Source organism: Acinonyx jubatus, chromosome B1 (genome assembly GCF_027475565.1).
Source record: "Acinonyx jubatus isolate Ajub_Pintada_27869175 chromosome B1, VMU_Ajub_asm_v1.0, whole genome shotgun sequence".
In the NCBI taxonomy this organism is placed as follows: Eukaryota; Metazoa; Chordata; class Mammalia; order Carnivora; family Felidae; genus Acinonyx; species Acinonyx jubatus.
Window position 1 is genome coordinate 160,760,956 of NC_069382.1, and position 19,242 is coordinate 160,780,197.

Genomic DNA, 19,242 nt, shown 5'->3' on the forward strand with positions numbered 1-19,242 from the left:
TTCAATGTTAGTGTTTTATGAAACATAAAGCATATATTAGGGCACCAGACTGAGTTCTAAATGTTCTAATAGTAATGTCACTTGACCAATATCCTTGAATGATGTTCCCTTGTTCTCACTGTCCCTGTTTCATGCCAAAATTGGGGCGAGAGGTGGATTATACGAGCACTTTGTTCATGCTGAGCCAAAACCCTCTAAACTCCCATTAATCTGTGAGATTTCTCCTTGTATTGACAAAAGAACAGTGACTCACTGAGACTCACACAAAAAGCCAGGTGCAAGTTAACCAGAATCTAGTAACACTTCTCCCTCCTTTTCAGAAGGATCTCAAGTTAGCACATGGAATAAATATGCAAGCTGGGGATGTGTACGTCTCTGAGAAAGTCAGCTCCAAAGAGAGACAGGTGATTTGGTATAAATATGCAAGATTTCCTTTCTTTTTCAACCTTCAGACTTGGAGCTTAAACATCTTCAGACTCCCAGAAAAGAAAAAAAGAGACAAAAAACAAAAAACCCAGATAGTTCCCAGAGCCTTTGCTCACGAATAACTTCTCACAGTGTTAGAGATATACGGGGGTCAGTGTGGAGGAAGAGAGACGAAGGGTCTCATCCCTCAGCCCCATCCAGAGGGAGAGGGGAGAAAGACCAACTGAAAGCCAGCTGGGAGTCTCAAGCCTGGTTTAGTCTCCCACTCCACACTGATACAAGCCAGAAATGGCTTATTATTTTCATCCTCGGTTCTGGCAAGGAAAACGTGCCTTCTGCTTAGATAATAATCCACTGGCTGTGCTGGTTACTCTTTCAGAGGGAGCAAAAAATTGAAACAGAGGCATAATGCAGAAAGACTTCTTATCTTTTCAAGATGTGTTCCATTCAGATAAGTAAACTATGCAAGAGAGCAGATCCCTAAATAAATTGGGCGTACGCTTACCTGTGTAAATGCGATCAAGTGTGGCTATGGTACTTAATGTCAGTATCACTCTGTTGGACATCTGATAACTCCAGATTGGATTTAGTGAAGTGTACCATATGCGGAGAACAAGAAGAAGAATCTGTCCTAAGATGAATCCCCAGATTCTGAGGTACCTGTAAGAACAAAAGTATTTTTAATAACTTTTTATGTGCTTTCAATGTACCATGGTCAGAGTGAATTTCATAGTTTCATAGAATGAGTCTATAAAGTAGCCCTGTTGGTAATTTGCAGTAACAAACATGCCTTCATCTTCAGTCTTTATAAAGCCCATTATCTAGGCAACTTGTTGCAATTTCCTAATTCTCAAAACATCGTGGAGACTGATGGCAAGTATTCGCATTCCGATTTTGTGAAAAGGGGGGAAAAGTGAGACTTCTAGAAGCTGTATGCAAAGTAAAAACTATCACTTAAATTCCTGGTCCCAACTTTCCCTTTGGTAAATGATCACACCTGTTTAAGATACGAACCTTTGTCGACGGATATAAGATACCATACCTTTGTAAGCCACTTCCTGTCCACCATGTCACGGCTTGTACTATCAACGAGGAAGACACTCCAAGGGCAAGGACCACTAGCCGAACTCTGGCATTTGGAGCCTGGAAGGAGGCGATGCTGCCTACAAACAAATTAAGGAGAGCTAAACATTTCCAGCAATCATGCATTGGAACACAATGATCTGCATTCGATAACTGTTGCATCTGACACCATCTCTACACCCAGACAGATAAATATGGACTTGTGTGTATAAATTTAAAAAATTTTAATTTTTTGTGATGTCATTCTTAACAATATGTTCACTACGTTCAAGTGTACAATTCAATGGTTTCTAATATATTCACAAAGTTGTGCAACTATTACCACTAATTCCAGAATATTTTCACACCCCAAAAAGAAACTCCCTTTTCCTCCTCCCTACTGCCCCAGCCCCTGGCAATCACTAATCTACTTCCTGTCGTATAGATTTTTCCCATTCTGGGCATCTCGTATCAGTGGACTCCTATACTAGGTAGCCTTCTGTGACTGGCTTCTTCCATTTAATCAGAATATTTTCAAGGCTTATCCATATTATAGCATGTATGAGTACTTCGTTCCTTTTTATGGCTGAATCATATCCACTGCATGGATATACTGCATTTCATTCATTCATCAGTGATGGGCACTTGGGTTGTTTCCATTCTTTGGCTACTAAGGATAATGCTGCTAGGGGTGCCTGGGTGGCTCAGTCGGTTAAGTGTCCGACTTCGGCTCAGGTCGTGGCCTCACAGTTCGTGAGTTCAAGCCCCACGTCAGGCTCTGTGCTGACAGCTCAGAGCCTGGAGCCTGCTTTGGATTCCGTGTCTCCCTCTTTCTCTGCCCGTTCCCTGCTTGCATGCATGCGTGCTCTCTATCAAAAATAAATGAACACTGTTTTTTTTAAAATCAGGATGCAGAAAAAACATTGACAATTATTAATTTTATCATTCATTTATAAATATATAAATCATACACTGGAGGCACCTGGGTGGCTCAGTCAGTTAAGCAACTTCAGCGTAGTTCATGATCTCGCAGTTCATGAGTTCGAGCCCTGCATCTGGCTCTGTGCTGACAGCTCAGAGCCTGGAGCCTGCTTCAGATTCTGTGTCTCCCTCTCTCTGCCCCTCCCCTGCTCACTCTCTCTCTCTCTCTCTCTCTCTCTCTCTTTCAAAAATAAATAAACATTTGTATGGTTTTTTTGAAAAAAGAATAATACTGCTATAAACATTTGTGTACAAACAAGGTCTTATATGAACATAGGTTTTCATTTTCCTCAGGTATATACTGAGAAGTGGAATAGTTAGGTCATATGAGAACTCTGCTTAACGTTTCAAGGAACTGCCAAACTGATTTCAAAAGCAGCTGCACCATTTTATATTCCTACCAGTCATGTGTGAGGGTTCAAGTTTTCCATATTCTTGCCAACACTGATCACTACCTATCTTTTTGATTAGAGCCATCCTAGTGGGTCAAAATTTATCAGGCAAGGAAAAACCTAAACCAATAGGAATATGAACTAGTTTGTAGTTAAGTACATAGTAACTAACCCAAAACGTCTGAGGTGCCAGAGGCGATAGCATGTAACACAGATCTTCTCTGTCGTTATATAAGGATTCCTTAGGACTTTGTCTTTAAAGACAAAGTTGTTTCATTTCCTTAGCAGCATCTGAAGGGAGTTTTAAGGTAAACCACGGCTTACAGCAGCCTCTGTCTAGCATCAGCAGAGCTCAGTGACTACCCAGAAGAGGATCTGGCCAAAACAGTCTCTTCATCCTCAAACTCGACATCACTTTCCTACCTACTCCATTTTCTCAAATTGAACTCCACCTCAACTCAAGTGATGGATCTGCACAGAGGAAGGAGGCGAAATGGGAACAACAGGAAGCATCCCAAATACCATACACACCCCAAACTTATTAATATCAACATCCCTTACAGCCACCAGAAGTTACTGGGCCAGAAGTGGATTTAAACAATCAAAAAACCACCCCAGTAACTCTCAGTCAATAGCTCTGTAGATAAGGCTTGACACAGGCAGCATGGAGCAAAGGCAACAAAGAAGTGCCACTGATGAGACCACTCCCATAAAGCCAACCAAGGAGCGTGACGAGAAAATGAAACCTGCAACACTCAGGCCACAGTAATTCCTAGGAGGGTACTGTAAGCCCAAGGGAGTGTAGCTCGGCCACTATACCCTCAACTCAGGGTAGAACGCCTCATTTCTATTATTTCTGGAGCTGACATTTTCACATTTGATTGGTCTTTCCATTTCTCTGGACGTCGTCTGCATAAAGGGTGCATTTTTCAGTGGTCTTTACCACTATCCTTTCGGAGCCCAAGATCTTGAGAAGCCGAGTCCCCCACCCTTGCGGGTATCCACAGAACTCACTGCCCTAACCTCATTCTGCCTTCTTCGGGGACTGGCCCACAGAAAAGCAGAAGGCAATTTCATAGTAATTCCTGTCACTGTTTCTGAAAAAAAGTCAAATGACTGTATCCAGAGAGAAGAAATATATGCCACTTGGAAAACTCCAGAGAAACCAACTGCACTGCATTGTAACAGAAGAGTAAGACATCTGGAGTTTTCAGCTACAGATTCAACCAGATCACAGTCTGGTGTTTTTGTTTTCTAAACCTTTTCTTCCATGACCCCACCCTCTTACTTTTTTACTCCCAGTACTTCTTCAAGGTCTCTCAATATTTATTTATATTAATAATCTCAATTCCTTGGGACAGTAACTGTACATTCAAAATTTTTAATTGATAATTGCTAATGGCGACATAACATACTCAAATTCAGAATCTAAAAGATACCAAAGGTATGTATTGCAAAGCTTCCCTTTTATGTCTGTCTCTAGATACCATTTTCAAGTAACTAAAATGCTATCGGGATTTTTTTTTTTTAATCCTTCTAGGGCCATTTAATGCATTAAAAACTAAATATATTTCCATCTAAACTTTCTTACACAAATGTTAGTATTCTGCACACACTGTTTAGTGATTCCTTTTTTTCACTTAATAATATATTTAAAGACTATTCCATTCCTTACATAATGTTCTCGTTCTTTTATATAGCTGCCCAGTATTCTACAGTGTTCCAATTTTCAAAACCATAATTTATTTAACCAATCCCATATATAGGACATGTAGGTTATTTCTAACCTTGCTATTACAAATATTGCTATAATGATTAACAACCTTATAGTTTTACCATTAAAAAAAATTTTTTTTTAACGTTTATTTATTTTTGAGACAGGGAGAGACAGAGCATGAACGGGGGAGGGTCAGAGAGAGAGGGAGATACAGAATCTGAAACAGGCTCCAGGCTCTGAGCTGTCAGCACAGAGCCCGACGCGGGGCTGGAACTCACGGACCGCGAGATCATGACCTGAGCCAAAGTCGGACGCCCAACTGACTGAGCCACTCAGGCGCCCCAAGTTTTACCATTTTAAGCCATAAGTAAGTATATCTGTAGGGTATATTTCTAGAAATGGAATTGCTGAGCAAAAGGGTATATACGTATTTGTAATTTTGATAAATGCTGATAAATTATCGTCTGCAGAACTTGTGCCAATTTACATTCCCACCAGCAATGTCTGAGTGCCCGCTTTCCCATCCTTACAATACAGTGTTACCCGACTTTGTTCTTTGGCAATCCAGCATATGAAGCTACATACAAATATGTGTGTGTGTGTAAGTTGTATTCTACACATTTTAATTTTAAAATACATATTTAAAAAATTACATTTTTTCCCAGTAAACTGATCATATCCTTTGCTCTGTTATCTATCGAATTGTTGTTCCTTTTTATTATTGATTTGTAAAAACTCCATGTTAGTGATATTAGCCCTTTGACAAAAGAGTTACAAATATCTTTCTTAATTTGTTTGACTCTGTTTACTATAGTGTTCATTGGGCATAATTTTCCTACTTTCATGAAGTATCATTCAACAATTTTTAATGGTTTCTGAGTTTTCTGTCATAGTTGGAAAAAAAGTACACAAAATTTTCAAGAGTTGACCTGTTCTCCCTCTTGATTTCAGTGATTTTTTTCGGCTTTTCCGATCTGACAGAAAAGTTAGAAATGTAAAAGACATTGGCTCTTGGTCTAGTCTTCCAGTTCTAGTAAAACTCTTTAAGACAGTAGTAAGAGAAAGAATGATCTTTGTTTTCATTTAATCATTTAGTATACAAAGAACAGTGTACATATTTTCACTTGATTTTGAAAAAAAAAAAAACAACAAAAAACAAAAAACAAACACACACACACACAACACCTTCAAGAAGCACTTTTAAATCTTACCAATAGTAATTATCCGCAACAGGATTAGCATCCACTTCTTGTTAGCCAATTTCCAGAAAGGAGTAAGTGTTAGGAATATTGGAGAAAGAAACACTATGCCAAAACCTTCAAGCCCAGTGAGTTCTAGAGTTTGCAGGGGAAAGTAATAAATCATCGGTCCCAGGCCATGGCAGAGAGACCAAGAAACATACCCTAGGAAAAAAAAATGATTAAGGAGAATGTGTAAATGTGACTTTGTTTCAAACACTAGCCCTGCCCCTCCACTGTAAGGGCTCCGGCTGACCGCCCTCCTTCACGATTCTGGGGTTCCTGTACAGAATTAATTCCTCCCCTTCCTCGGACAAGAAGAGAATGTCCCAGGATGAAAATGGCTTCCTGCTGTTGTGAGTCCCTTGACACCCCTTGTTTATTCCTTTAACCTTGTTCACACCCACACAGGTCGTCCCTTTATTGAAACCTCTTCATTTGGACCATCTAGGTTGAAATTGATAAAATTTCTTTACCTAAGTCAACCATTCTATAAAGAGCAATATCATGAAAATCAAAAAGAGGAACTAACAAGGGTGTCCAGCAGGCTCAAAAGGAGGACTATGCCACTCTTGATCTCTCGGCTGGGTGTAGAGATAACTACCAAAAAAAAAAAAAAAAAAAAAAAAAGGAACAAACAGCAGGTGGCCCCTCCTTTGCTCCCACTCCAGACTACATCCAAAGGCAGGTTAGTCAGGCAACAATCATTTACTTGTAAGTAGACTTTTTTAAACCTAACCTTATAAGACAGTATGGCGTAGTGAAATTCCAGGATCTGGAGTCAGGTTCACCTCTGCCAACTACTGACTGTATAATCTTCTACAACAATAATTACCTAATGGGCACTTACTATGCGGCAGCATCTGTGCTAAGTATTTACAGAGACCTTATTCCTCCTACAGCTCACGTCCTATGAAATGGACACTTTTTACTCCCCTCTTACAAGCGTAAAAACAAACAAGAACAAAAAAACTTCTGAGATTCAGAAAGTAATCGTCTAAAGTTGAAAAAGTGGCAAACGGCAGAGTGAACTTAAACCCACGCAGACTGGCTCCAAACGTAGCCATCTAACCATCACGTGTAGTAACTTTCTCCCGAGGTACTTCTCAGGCTCCCTTTCTGAACCAGCAAAGTAGTCCTTTCAGCCACCTCACCGAGTTGCTAAGATTAAATGAGATCAAGTACACAGAATACCTAGCACCCTGGGTACTTACTGAACGTAACTCACTTTACACCGCTGTACTTAATACATTTGAACCTAGGGGGGGAAAAAAGTGGGGGGGTACCCTCCCGAGTATTACCAGCTCCCAGAAAATCAAGTTCTTAGGAAGGTGCCCCTCCCAAGCGAAAAGAATGTTTCATAATGAACAGCGAGATTATAACACTGTCCCAAACATTTGGGAAATCTGACTTTAGTCACACGACTCCGAGAGAATTGCCCAATAATTGTCCTTGGGGCTTTTTGCAAAGCTGCGAGGTGCGCACACGGGACCCCAGTTCGACGCTTTTCGCGCAATGCCCAAACGTGCAGCCGCCACCGAGGCCCCTCGTGCGGGGCCAACACAGGCAGCAGCTGCCTCCCTGCGTGCTCACCTCAAGCCGCTGGGGGACACGGGCACCCCTTTCCTTGTGAAAGTTAAGGTCCAGTACTGAATCTTACTAACGTAAAGGTCGCGGAGGGGGCCGGTTCGGGAGCGGTCCCAGCCGCGCGGGGTCAAGGTCGACACGCGGAGCATAGAGCGCCATCCCAGGGTGGAGTGGAGCTCGGAGGCACCGTCTCCCCCACGGAATCCTTGGCTTCCGAACCTCAGTCTAGGTCTCGTCTTTTTTGACGGCGGTAGCAAAAGTTCCCAGAGGACTTCTGCATCCTGGGCGCGCGGCGCGCTCCCTCCCGAGCCCAGCCAACCGGCCGAGCGCCGCGGCTCCGGGCCGAGTGGGGGGCAGGCCCCCGCGAACGCGCGCCCGGGGGCGGCCTCAGCTTACCCAGGAGGCTCTCCAGGAGGATTTCTCGCCACAGCCAGGACATGGCCGCGACGCGCAGCGGCGCTTCCCGAGCGAGCAGCGAGCGCCTGCCCCGCCGCGCACGCCCCGCGCCCGCCGCCGCGTCCTTCGGTGCCGGGTCCGCGCGCACGTCCCCTCGCCGAGCCTGCTGCCACCCTCCAGCCCCGCGGCCCGCGCGCCGGGCCGGGCCCAGGAGAGGGTGGGGCCGCCGCGCGTCCGCCCCCGCCCACCACACCCAGCCCAGCCTGCCCGGGCCCGCACCACCTGCTCGCTCCGCCGCCGCACCCCCGGCCGGCCGCCCCCGCCCCGCGCCGTGGCGCCAGGCAGACTCGTGGGGGCCTGGAACCCCGTTGTCGGGGCGAAGGCGGGGTTGCCCGGCCTGGCCGCAGAGCAGCGCGGGGATGGAGCGCTGCCGGAGCCCCGGAGGACGGGCGGCTGGTGCGGGGTCTAAAAGGAGCTCCACGGTGGTGCGCTGCGAGGCGCAGGCTGGACGGGAGGGGGCCTGCAGGACGGGCTCCGGCGCCCGGGGCCATCAGGTGCCAACAGGACCGTGGGCCTTCTTTAAGCCGGGGCTAACGCTTGGGAGGCGGCATTAGCCTCCCGAGACTGAGCTACTTCTCAGCCGGGCGGTAAACAAATTGCGCTCTGGAAGGGTGGTCCGAAAATCCCAGAGGCTCCAGGATTTTCTATGGCTTGTAGAGACCTTGCAACACTTGCTCAGGGGAGAGGAAACAGGTGAGGTGAGTGGAAACTCTGCCCTCCTCAACTTCATGAATAATGATGTCTGAGAGTGCCCATCCCGAAAGGGAAAGGGAGAGGAGTTCCAGTCAACAGCGGAGCCAGTGAAGAAGGCCGGTGGTTTCTCGCTCACATATTACCACACCCCAGAATGTCTTGAAAAATTTTTTGAACCTTCTCAGAGCAATTTATTTTAATTCGCTTTAATTTTTTAGAAGAGTTTATCATTTATCACTGCTGGAAAGTTTGCTCTGAAATGAAACAATGATGAGTTGCCTAAAAGCCTCAGAATCCCTTAAGAGCAGTTGTTGCTAAAAGTCCATGGGAGTTTTAGGCAAAGAGTTCCAAAATCACTTAGTTACTTCCTAATATTCCTGTCACAAGGATAGCATATACACCAATGGAATAGAACTGAGAGCCCCAAAAGAAATCCTCTCCATTGGGGTCAGATGCTTTTCAACAAGCTTGCCAAGACAATTACATGGGGAAACGGATCGTCTTCAACAAACGGTTCTAGGACAACTGGATAGCCACCTGAAAAAGAATAAAGTAGGACCCTTACCTCACATAATATGCAAACACTAACCCTAAATGGATCAAAGCCCTAACGGTAAGACATAAAACTATAAGTCTGAGAAGAACACATAAGAGTAAATATTCAGGGTCTTAGGTTGGGCAGTGGATCCTTAAGAATAACACCCAAAGCCCAAGTAACAAAAGACGTAAGAGGTAAGTTGGACCTCATCAAAATTAAAAGCTTTTGGGCTTTCCATTTTTTAATGTTTATTTATTTGTTTTTGAGAGAGAGCGAGCACATGCACAAGCCGAAGAGGGACAGAGACAGACAGACAGACAGACAGACAGAATCCGAAGAAGGCTCCAGGCTCTGAGCTGTCAGCACAGAGCCCGATGAAGTGCTTGAACCCATGAACCATGAGATTGTGACCTGACCCAAAGTCAGATGCTCAACCTACTGAGCCACCCAGGCACCCCAAAAGCTTTTGTGCTTTAAAGGACACTATCAAAAAAAGTGGAAAAGCAATGTACATATTAGGAGACCGTGTTGTCAAGTCATACATCTGGTAAGGAACTGGTATCTAGAATATATATTAAAAAAAAATACAAGTCAACAGTGAAAAGACAAATAACCCAATTTAAAGATGAAGAGATGTGATAGACCTTTCTCCAAAGAACATATGCAAGTAGCCAATAAACACAGGCAAAAAATATTCAAATCATTTCATTAGGGGAAGGCAAGTCAAAACCACAACGAGATGCCCCTTTACACTCACTAATATGGCTGTAATCAAAAAGTCAGACAATAACAAGTATCGGCAAAGATTTGGAGAAAGTGGAACCCTTCTACATTGTCTGTGGGAATATAAGATGGCGTAGCCACTTTGGGAAACAGTCTGATAATTTCTCAAATGACTAAATAGAGTTAACATATGACCTATCACTGCTCCTGAGTATGTATACCTAAGAAAAATGGAAGTGCAGAATTTGTACACAGATGCTCACAGAAACAGTATTCAGAATAGCTAAAAAGTGGGAAAACCCAAATGCGCGACAACCGTTGAATGGATAAACGAGATGTGGTATGGCCAAACAATAGAATAATATTTAGCAATAATGGAATAAAGTACTGATATATGCTACACGATGAATACGGCTTGGAAACGTTACACTAAGTAAAAGAAGCCAATCACAATGTAAGCCACATATTGTATGATTCCATTTAAATGAAATTTTCCAAACTGGCAAATTTATGGTGACCAAGAGTAAATTAATAGTTGCTCAGGGCTGGGGGCCAAGTGGCAAAGGAAAGGGAATTAGTAGGTATATGTTTCTTTCAAGGGGGGATAAAACGCTCTAAACTTAGATTGGGGCAGTGGTTGTACAATTCCATGAATACACTAAGAATATTGCATAATACTTGTTAAATGGGTGAATTATGGGTGTGTGAATTATATCTCAAGAAGATAGTTTTTTTTTTAAAAAAGGAGACAGTTTTTGAAAATGCAATTCATTCTGGTTATTTTATTTTGTAAAAATGTTTTGGCTGAGTTTCAGTCATTTGGTATCAGCCATTCTTCAACATGTGAGGGACTTCAGTGAATATGAACAGCAGACACTGCATTTTCCTCCCTTTTTGCCCACATAGGTTTATTTTTCATACACCCATATGAAAAGCATCTAACCTAGTGCTCTGTGTGCCATGTAGGTTTCAAAGCTAAGCTTTAGGGAAAACTTTGCTTCTATTAAGGCTACACTGCGTTTTCTCTTCCACTCAGAGCTCAGTTTTTAGTCTTAGTACTTTCTTTTCCTCTTTAACTGTTTGATCACAGCTAACTTCAAGAGAATCTGGAAAAATGCAGTCTAGCTGTGGGCCCAGAAAGGAAAGAAACCAAGTAATGGTGAGCAGTTGTCTGTCTTTGCTATAAACACCTACTTTATACACAGTGTTGACTTGAGGTTTAAATAGACCTCGTACTAAGGCACTCAGCACATCGCCTATGGTATTCACGGTATTTAACAAATGGTAGCTTGCATTATTATTTGTATATTCCTTCATAATATTTGACCTCATGCTAAGCATATTGTAGGTAAGTACTCATTTGACCATTACATCAATAGCCTCTCCATCCTGAGCTCATGTTAATTGCCTTTTCTAGGCACTCTCCAATATATTCTGAATTTTTTCCAACTGCAGAGAGAAGAATGGCGTCAGTATGCCAATGAAAATTTCATCAAAGGTTTTTTTCCCCTTACCCTCTACAAAGGGATAATAATATTTCGGTTGTATTTGCAGTAATTTTTCTGATTTACCATTCTGTCCCTCTGTGGCGCATTGTGGGAAAATGTATCATGATTCCTGATCCTTTCCTATGTAGCTTGTAAGTGTAGTTTGAATTATTGTTCCCTTAGAAGGTTAATTATGAAGTTGCTTTTAATTTCATTCCCAAATACCATAAGTCAAATAGAATGCTTATATGAACTTTTAATTAGCTTGCTCTCCATTGAATTTCATTGGTATTTAACTACTGTTATTATATAACTTTTACTAATTACATACAGAATATGTTACTGTATAGCTGATATCAGCACCATTCAGTTTGACCTGCTCTGTGAATGCATCTATTATATATAATTCTCTGCTGCTGCCTCACATTCTGTATTTACAATCTGCCTGGCTTTAATTTAATTTCAAAGGCCATGGTCTTTTCATTTTTGTCATTATCTCTTCTTTGACCTCCAAATGCCATTTGCATTCTTATTTTACATGGAAGTGAATGAAGCCCATTATGGCATTGCCCACTGCTTCTTTCTTCTTTCCCTATTACTTGGAGCATGAACACGTCAAGGTCAGTCTGAGCATATTGAGACTATTTTTATCAGAAGACAAGAATCTCTACTAGAAGATAATACTTTTATGGAATAATGAAGATCTTCTGGTGTAACAAAAAACGGAAATGATTTTCTTTGAAGAGCCAAAATAAGAAGAAAGTCCTTCATGTCACTTCAAGCTCTCAATTATGCTCATGATTTTTTGAAAAGGGTCTGTGCTGCTTCATATAAGCCAAGTTCATGTTTTACAATGACAAATGTTTATTACTCCCTCACATCACATGTCCATGGTGGGTCGGCTGCGGCGGCTTCCCATCATCAGGAATCTGGGACTCAGGCTGAAGGAGCAGCATCTATCTGTGGGTCTCATGGAAAACCACATTTCTTCCAATCACACTCAGCAAATACAGTGGTCAAGCCGACCTCAGTGGGGCAAAGTCTGTACAAAAGAGGCAGGAAGGGTTTTGAACAATAATGCAATCTATTACAGCATGGATACACACATACATGTATATATACATATAAATATATATATATACACATAAATATATATATATACACACACACATAGAGAGAGTATGCCATATACAGAAAATGTATAGTTCTGTTAGTCCTTTACATTTTAATTAATAATTGATTAGTAGTTATTTAATTATCTTTGATTATTTGCTTCTTTTTGCCTAATACATTGAGAATATTTTCTCCTGTCCATAAACAGTCTTCTGCAATGTGACTTTAAATGGCCATATGTTATTTCATAGGATGGTTATATATCATTTACTTAACCATTCCCCTTTTGATGGATATTGAGGTTGCTTTGTTTATGATAGTATTCAATAAACAGATTCCCTACCTAGAAAACATGAGAAGAGAGAGTTTACACGTCCCTAACAAAATGAAAAAAGTAATGAAGTTCTCTAAGAAGCTGATGATCTTTGGCTTTGCTTTAGCCAAAGTCTTCAAGGCACTGGATTTTACTTGAGATTAGCTGACTTCAACTTGTCCCTGTGAAGAAACAGAGTACTCATTGCCTGCCTCTCTCCACTTTGGACGACTAAGTTTCTTTCCTTGAATGGAAGCAAAGTGGAAGCTCTCCATGGCAGAGAAGGTTGGCTATCTACCAGACATTCCTGTCTGTCCTCCGCTGTCCGTAGGATAGTGTTGTTACTGGAAAGGAGCTGCTAGCCAGAGGCTGCACTTCTCAGCTCTCTGGCATCTCCACGGGGTCTTGTGTGACTGGTTCTCATCAGTGGAATGTGACCAAGTGACATGTGTCACTGCCAGACAAGGAGGTTGAAATGTGCTGCCCTCTCCCCTTCTCTCCTCTTCTGCTTGTGATAATGAGGCCCCAGGGAAAGACTGAGCCACAAGAGGAGGGGGGCCTAGGTCCTTGACTCATTACAAGGTGGAAAACTAGTCCATTGACTGGGAACACCAACCTTGAACTGGTATATGTGATTAAGCCACTGAAATGCTGGAGTTTATTCATTAGAGAACTAGCATTGCCCCAACCAATATGCCCACATATTGGTTAAGTGGGTATGAAAATTTAAGGGAATGCCATTGAGCACTCATCCTGTGCCCTTCTAGGCACAAAAAAGAGAACGAGGAATAATCAGGTTACAAAATGTGAGTGTGATGTTTGTACTAATTTGTCCTCTAGGAATTGTGACGCTGCCCCTCATGAATATTTGGTCAGTAAACACTCTCTAGGGAAATCAGTCTCCTCAATCGCCAGAGTCTTCTATCAGATTTTCAACTAAGGTTACCTATAAAATCATCACATTCGTTTGAACTGGAAAAATGGGAACCATAATACAGTTATTAAGAGTGGGGCTTTAGGAGCGCCTGGGTGGCTTGGTCGGTTGAGTGTCCAACTTCGGCTCAGGTCATGATCTCACAGTCCGTGGGTTCGAGCTCCATGTTGGGCTGACAGCTCAGAGCCTGGAGCCTGCTTTGGATTCTGTGTCTCCTTCTCTCTCTGCCCCTCCCCTGCTCATTCTCCCTCCCTCCCTCCCTCCCTCTCTCTGTCTCTCCCCCCCCTTCTCTCTTAAACACAAGTAAAAATTTAAAAAAAATTTTTAAATGGGGCTTCAGAGTTAAACCGACCCGTATTCAAATCCCAGCTCACTCATGGATAGCCCACAGCTAACCCTCCGGGAACAATAGCCAGAAACCAAACTGCATTACTGATGTGCGGAGAAAACCTCTGCTGCCCTGGGCAGTGATGCCACAGGTTGCTCCGCTGACATGTCCATGCTGGAAACCCAACTATCCTGCAATTGCTCCTGCTACCGGCATCAGAGCCACCATGGCCCCCAGATCATCCCTTTCTGGCTGTCATATCTGCCAGCACCTCCAGAGAGGGTGTGTCCATTAATGTCCCTAGGGAGGAAGCACACACCAGGACAGAATTGGAAGTGAAAGATATTTGTCGCATACTACGCGTCTGGGGTGCTCGCTTGTCCAGGAAGAGAGCAGACACAGAATTGAATATGAGAGAGGCTGATGTCTACGAGGAGACAAAAGCCCCAAACAGGGGTTTCAGCTCCATATTTATTGAGCGCTCAAGATCTTACACGCACGGTGAACGTGAAGAAAACAATCAGATAGCAATCAACTTGTGTGTGTAAGAAGCAAAGGGTCTAGGGGACAAGCGGAGTTTGTGATCAAAATACAATAGTACATTGGTGTCAAATGGAAAGTAATTCCCTGCAGGTGATATAACAAGCTACTCGTGATTCCATTATAATATCTCACTAGCTAACCCCGCGTGCTTTTGCCCCGTGGTGGTGGCTTTCCAACCTAAGCTTTTTTCTAACCCATTTACATAAATAGAACCTATTTCCCCATAGAGATTTATGAGGGAAATACTCATGAAAAACAACAGGGGAGGGAGCAGGAGTAGGCAGAGAGAGCCTTCAGAGGGTGATGCAGGTCTGACACTCAGGAAAAGAGAGCAGGTGGGAGGGAGGATGGGGTGAGAAGAACCTAAGACTGCAGTGACCGCTGCGAAAGTCTCAGCCGGATGGAATAGGAGCCTGTTTCAGGATCCTGCATGGGAGAGGAATAGCCCAGCCCCCCTGTACACCCCTTTTCCCCTCTGTTGAATGGAGTTGCTTGGTTAGAGACATGGAATCAATGCCTCAGTGGATGCCAGAGGCTGTCTGCTAATTGTACTCCTCACAGCAAGATTCTCTTGAAGGGTGATCTGAGGGGCACATTTCCCTGCTGCCAAAGAAGCCCCTCCATCTTTTCCTCTGGCATCACTGGCTCCCAAGCCAAAGTCTGATTGATGGAGAATAGACCACGTGCCCTTACTGCAAGGAAGCCCAGGGGAGCAAGTGACTGGCATTTTCAGCACCAAAGGAGGAAAGAGTCTTCTTGGATATTGGTCAAAACAAATGAGTGTAAAATATGCAAAGCACTTTGCCCAGTGCCTGGTGTGTAACAGACCCTGGATGGATGGAAGCTGATTTCCTCACTAACCACACCAAGGATGTCAGGGGAGGTGATGGGAGGATTCGTTGTTAAATCAGTCTCTCCCCGGCTCAGATCTTGACTCCAGCCTTCCCATGAAATTAGGCAAGTGATTTAACCTTCCTGAGCATCAGTTTCCTCATCTGTAAAGCGTCCTTTGCAGAGTCATTGGGAAGATTTGCGTTACTATATGGAAAATGATTGGCCCAAGTAGGCTCTGAGAAAAGAGCAATGCTACAGTTACTTTGTAGTGAACAGAGAAAGGAGCACCAAAATTAGAGTATACACTCTGGGAGGGTGGGCACTCTGCCATGTTCATCCTTGGAGGCCTGGCACTCAGTATGAACCGCGGCATATGCCAGGCCCTCAATAGACACTTGTTGATGAATGAATGGATAAAACTATTTTTTCTATTGGATAGAAAACAGACAAAGCTACATAAATCATTTTAAACTCGGATTTTATTTTGCAGATTATTCCTCTCTGATAATGTCTTCCCTTCTTATTTTTTCCCAACATTCTCACATTCAATCCGACCTCTCCAAAGAGCATAGGAATTATATAGTCAAATCATTTTATTTCATTAATTTGATCTTTATTCGTATCAAAGTAATAGAATATATGGTTTTAAGAGTCACATAGTAAGGACAAAAGATCTTTCCCCTGGTGCACCCCTCCCCACCCTTGATCCGCATCCCTCAGAAGCAACCAGTTTCAACTCCTTAGCTAGTTTTTTTGGTATTTACTTTCCTATTTCTATTTCTTGATTTTTTAAAAGATATTGGACACTGTTGATTTTTTTATTGTAGAACATGGGGGCTTAAATCTCTTCTCCCTATGCACATAGACACACACACACACACACACACACACACACACACACATGCACACACATAATTCTTACCTTCTATCCAGTACAGTTGTTACAGTGATTTCACAAACTTTTCATAAGTTAGCAGTGTGTTTGTTGTATTAGGATCATGTCACTGCTGAGCCTTGCAGAATACTGCAATTCTATTTTATTTCTCCTATAGTTTTTGTGTCCTCTTTAGTTTATAATTGATTGATTTAATTTTTTTTCATTTACTTACCTGTGACAACCACAGATACATTCCCAAACTATCCCCAGAGTCATAAAACTTCCTGATAGTCAAACCCATGAGATATCCTACCAGTTCCCTTCTTCCCCTGGAATCATCTCTCCTGGTTCCCTCCACTCTTCTGCTCCAGTCATGGCAGGCTGCCTTCCAGGCTTCTCCGGGGCTCTTGTCCCGGAGCTTCCCATCAGCGCCATGGGAGATACTCCTTTTACCTCTCTTCTGTGTTGGACTCCCTGTTCCCAGGATTCCATGTCTTCCTCTTGACTGGTTTGCTCCAGTGACTTCCTGAGAAAGAGGACATAGAAAGCACGTAGGTTTTTTGAGGCTTTATCTGCAAATGTTATTATCCACCCTGCCAGTGCAATCCCCTGAGATTGAGAAATTATCACAATAGGAAACATATCATTGCAATGATTCATCCCAAGGCTTGACCAAAAATGGCACAAATTCCAAAATAGCAGTGACTTCAACAAGTTGGGGTTTTGTCTGTCTCACATGAATGTCAGCATCAGTAACCCTGCGTTCGTTTGATGGCTCCACAGTCATCAGGACCCTAGGCTCTATCTTGTAGCTCACCATCTTCAATGGGCAGGTCCCACTTCATGACCCAGGATAACTGCTTCTGCTCCAGACTTCATATGCTCAGTCAAGCCAACAAGAATAAGGAAAGAGGAGAAGGAGAAGGAGAAACGATGGCCCTTGAAGGACATTCCCTCAAAGTTGCACCCACTGCTTCCGCTTACATCTCATTGACCAGAACTCCATCATATGATTGCATTGACATTCTTTGCTTATTTTACCCTGGTTTTTCACTTTATTCTTACACAGATTTTATTATACTTTATGTCTGCATCATGATTGTTATTGTATTTTAAGGACATGGTGTGAAGTAAACATGCATCTTAATTTTTATGATGTTTATAGCTTCAATTTGCAACCCAGATGCTGGGTCTCACCAACCAGTGCTTCTGTTTGATAAGTTATACCCAATTTGAAGCACAATATCAGCACCACCCACAGATGAAAACCCATCCCACAGATTAATGACTTTTGAAGGCTGGCCTGTTGTCTTCCATGGGAATTCTGTCTGTGTTGGTGGCTTTAGGCTTCAGAATTAGTTAGCTTCATTGGTGGTGGATGTCACACAATGTAAGGCAGGGAAATGGTGCATGCCTCCCACCTTGCAGAAGAAAGTGCTTTGCACTGGGAAAAATAACCACATGAAAAGAAGGGCAGAGAAGAAAGAACAGTCTTGGCAAGTGTTCAAGTCCCTCATTCTATGTTTCTAAGATCCAGCTGCATGTATGGCCTTCCCATAGTTTGCTTGTTCAATGCGTCCATGGAATCTGTTAGACAATAAATCCTCCCATTTGCCCAAGCCAGCATGATTCAGGTTTCTGTCACTTGAAAACACGATAATCTTGACTAGCTCGTATTCAAACAAAATACCTTCTTGTAATTGCAACAGAGCTTTCTCATTGTGCACACTAGTTTCCTGGGGAGAGGTTAGGGAGTGATCGATAGGGGATACAAAGTTTCTTTTCGGGGTGATGAAAATGTTCCAGAACTGGGGGTGGGGGAGTGGGTGATGGTTGCAGAACTCTACGAATACACAGAAAGCCATGGATTCATATATTTTAAATAGGGGAATTTTAGGGTATGTGAACTGTATCTCAATAAAGTTGTTTTTAAAAACCAGTATAACTTGTAGAATTTCATTCTGTGCCTATCAAATAGTTAGCAATGGATTCTCGTTATATCTACCTGGAGCCAGTTCACACTCACTCACTCTTACACCTGTAAGATTACGATCATCCCCACAGGACACAAGGCAGGTTGTGTTCCTGCAACAGCAGAGCAGGAAGTGCCCCTTCTCAGAGACCAGCAGAAACAATTACTGTGGCCTGGGACACGGGGGTTTCTCGAAGAGTTGAAAGGAAATCAGTCATGTTGGCCAAAGTAAAGAAGATCTGCTTGAGTGAACATTTTCAATACAGTAAAAATACAATGAGAAAGTCTTGAGAAATAATGAGTTCACAATGCAATATAAGCATTAGGTTTTCTTTCAATGAAACGTATCACCAAGAGCACTATTTTAGCACAGGTCACAAAGGAGACTTACTTAGAAGACAGGCCTGGAAAGTCAAGAATACATTTTATACATTAAAAAAATGTTTTTTGATGTTTATTTATGTTTTGAGAGGGGGGGGGAATAGGGTGTGAGCGGGGGAGGGGCAGAGAGAGAAGGAGACATAGAATCTGAAGCAGGCTCCAGGCTCTGAGCTGTCAGCACAGAGCCTGACGCGGGGCTTGAAGTCATGGAACACGAGATCATGACCTGAGCCGAAGTCGGACACTCAACCGACTGAGCCACCCAGGCACCCCATTTTATACATTTTCACTTATTCATTCTAGCATTTCCTGGAAGCCCTCTGTGTGGGAGGGGATGTCGTCATCCCCGAGTGCACAGAGGGCATCAAGACATAGTCCTGCAAGGGAGGAGCTCATGGTCCAGTGGTCGAGTGGAATTGCCCAAGTACTAACAGCCCAGGGTGGAAAGTGCTGCAAATCCTCACAGAACGGAGTAGGCCTGCAGGCCCTTGGAGGCATGGCTGTTAGAGTCTATTTACTTGTAGCATAATGTGATGCTCATTTCCATGCCTGAGCCTCCATTTGCCCACCTACAAAGGTGAGCTCCCTTGGAAGACTGTGACCCAAAATAATAAATTTCCAGAAAGAGTTACCTAGTACTAGTATTG

General features: G+C 43.0%; 1 protein-coding gene across 4 annotated transcripts in view; it reads right to left on the bottom strand.

Moving 5' to 3' along the window:
• The window catches only part of CWH43 (cell wall biogenesis 43 C-terminal homolog), a 59,637-nt gene extending 51,646 nt beyond the window's left edge, over positions 1-7,991 (bottom strand). For 2 of the 4 annotated variants that reach the window (XR_008296328.1, XM_027056526.2), the window contains exons 1-4: positions 7,800-7,990; positions 5,790-5,981; positions 1,469-1,589; positions 932-1,086 (exon numbers count right to left, since the gene is read on the bottom strand). Coding sequence is in view for 2 of the 4 variants with exons in the window: in XM_027056526.2 (XP_026912327.1) it covers positions 932-1,086; positions 1,469-1,589; positions 5,790-5,981; positions 7,800-7,842 (511 nt within the window). In the remaining 2 variants the exon portion in view is untranslated. The other 2 variants (XR_003419217.2, XM_027056530.2) reach the window with 2 other exon arrangements.
• Between the last annotated feature and the right edge of the window lie 11,251 nt (positions 7,992-19,242).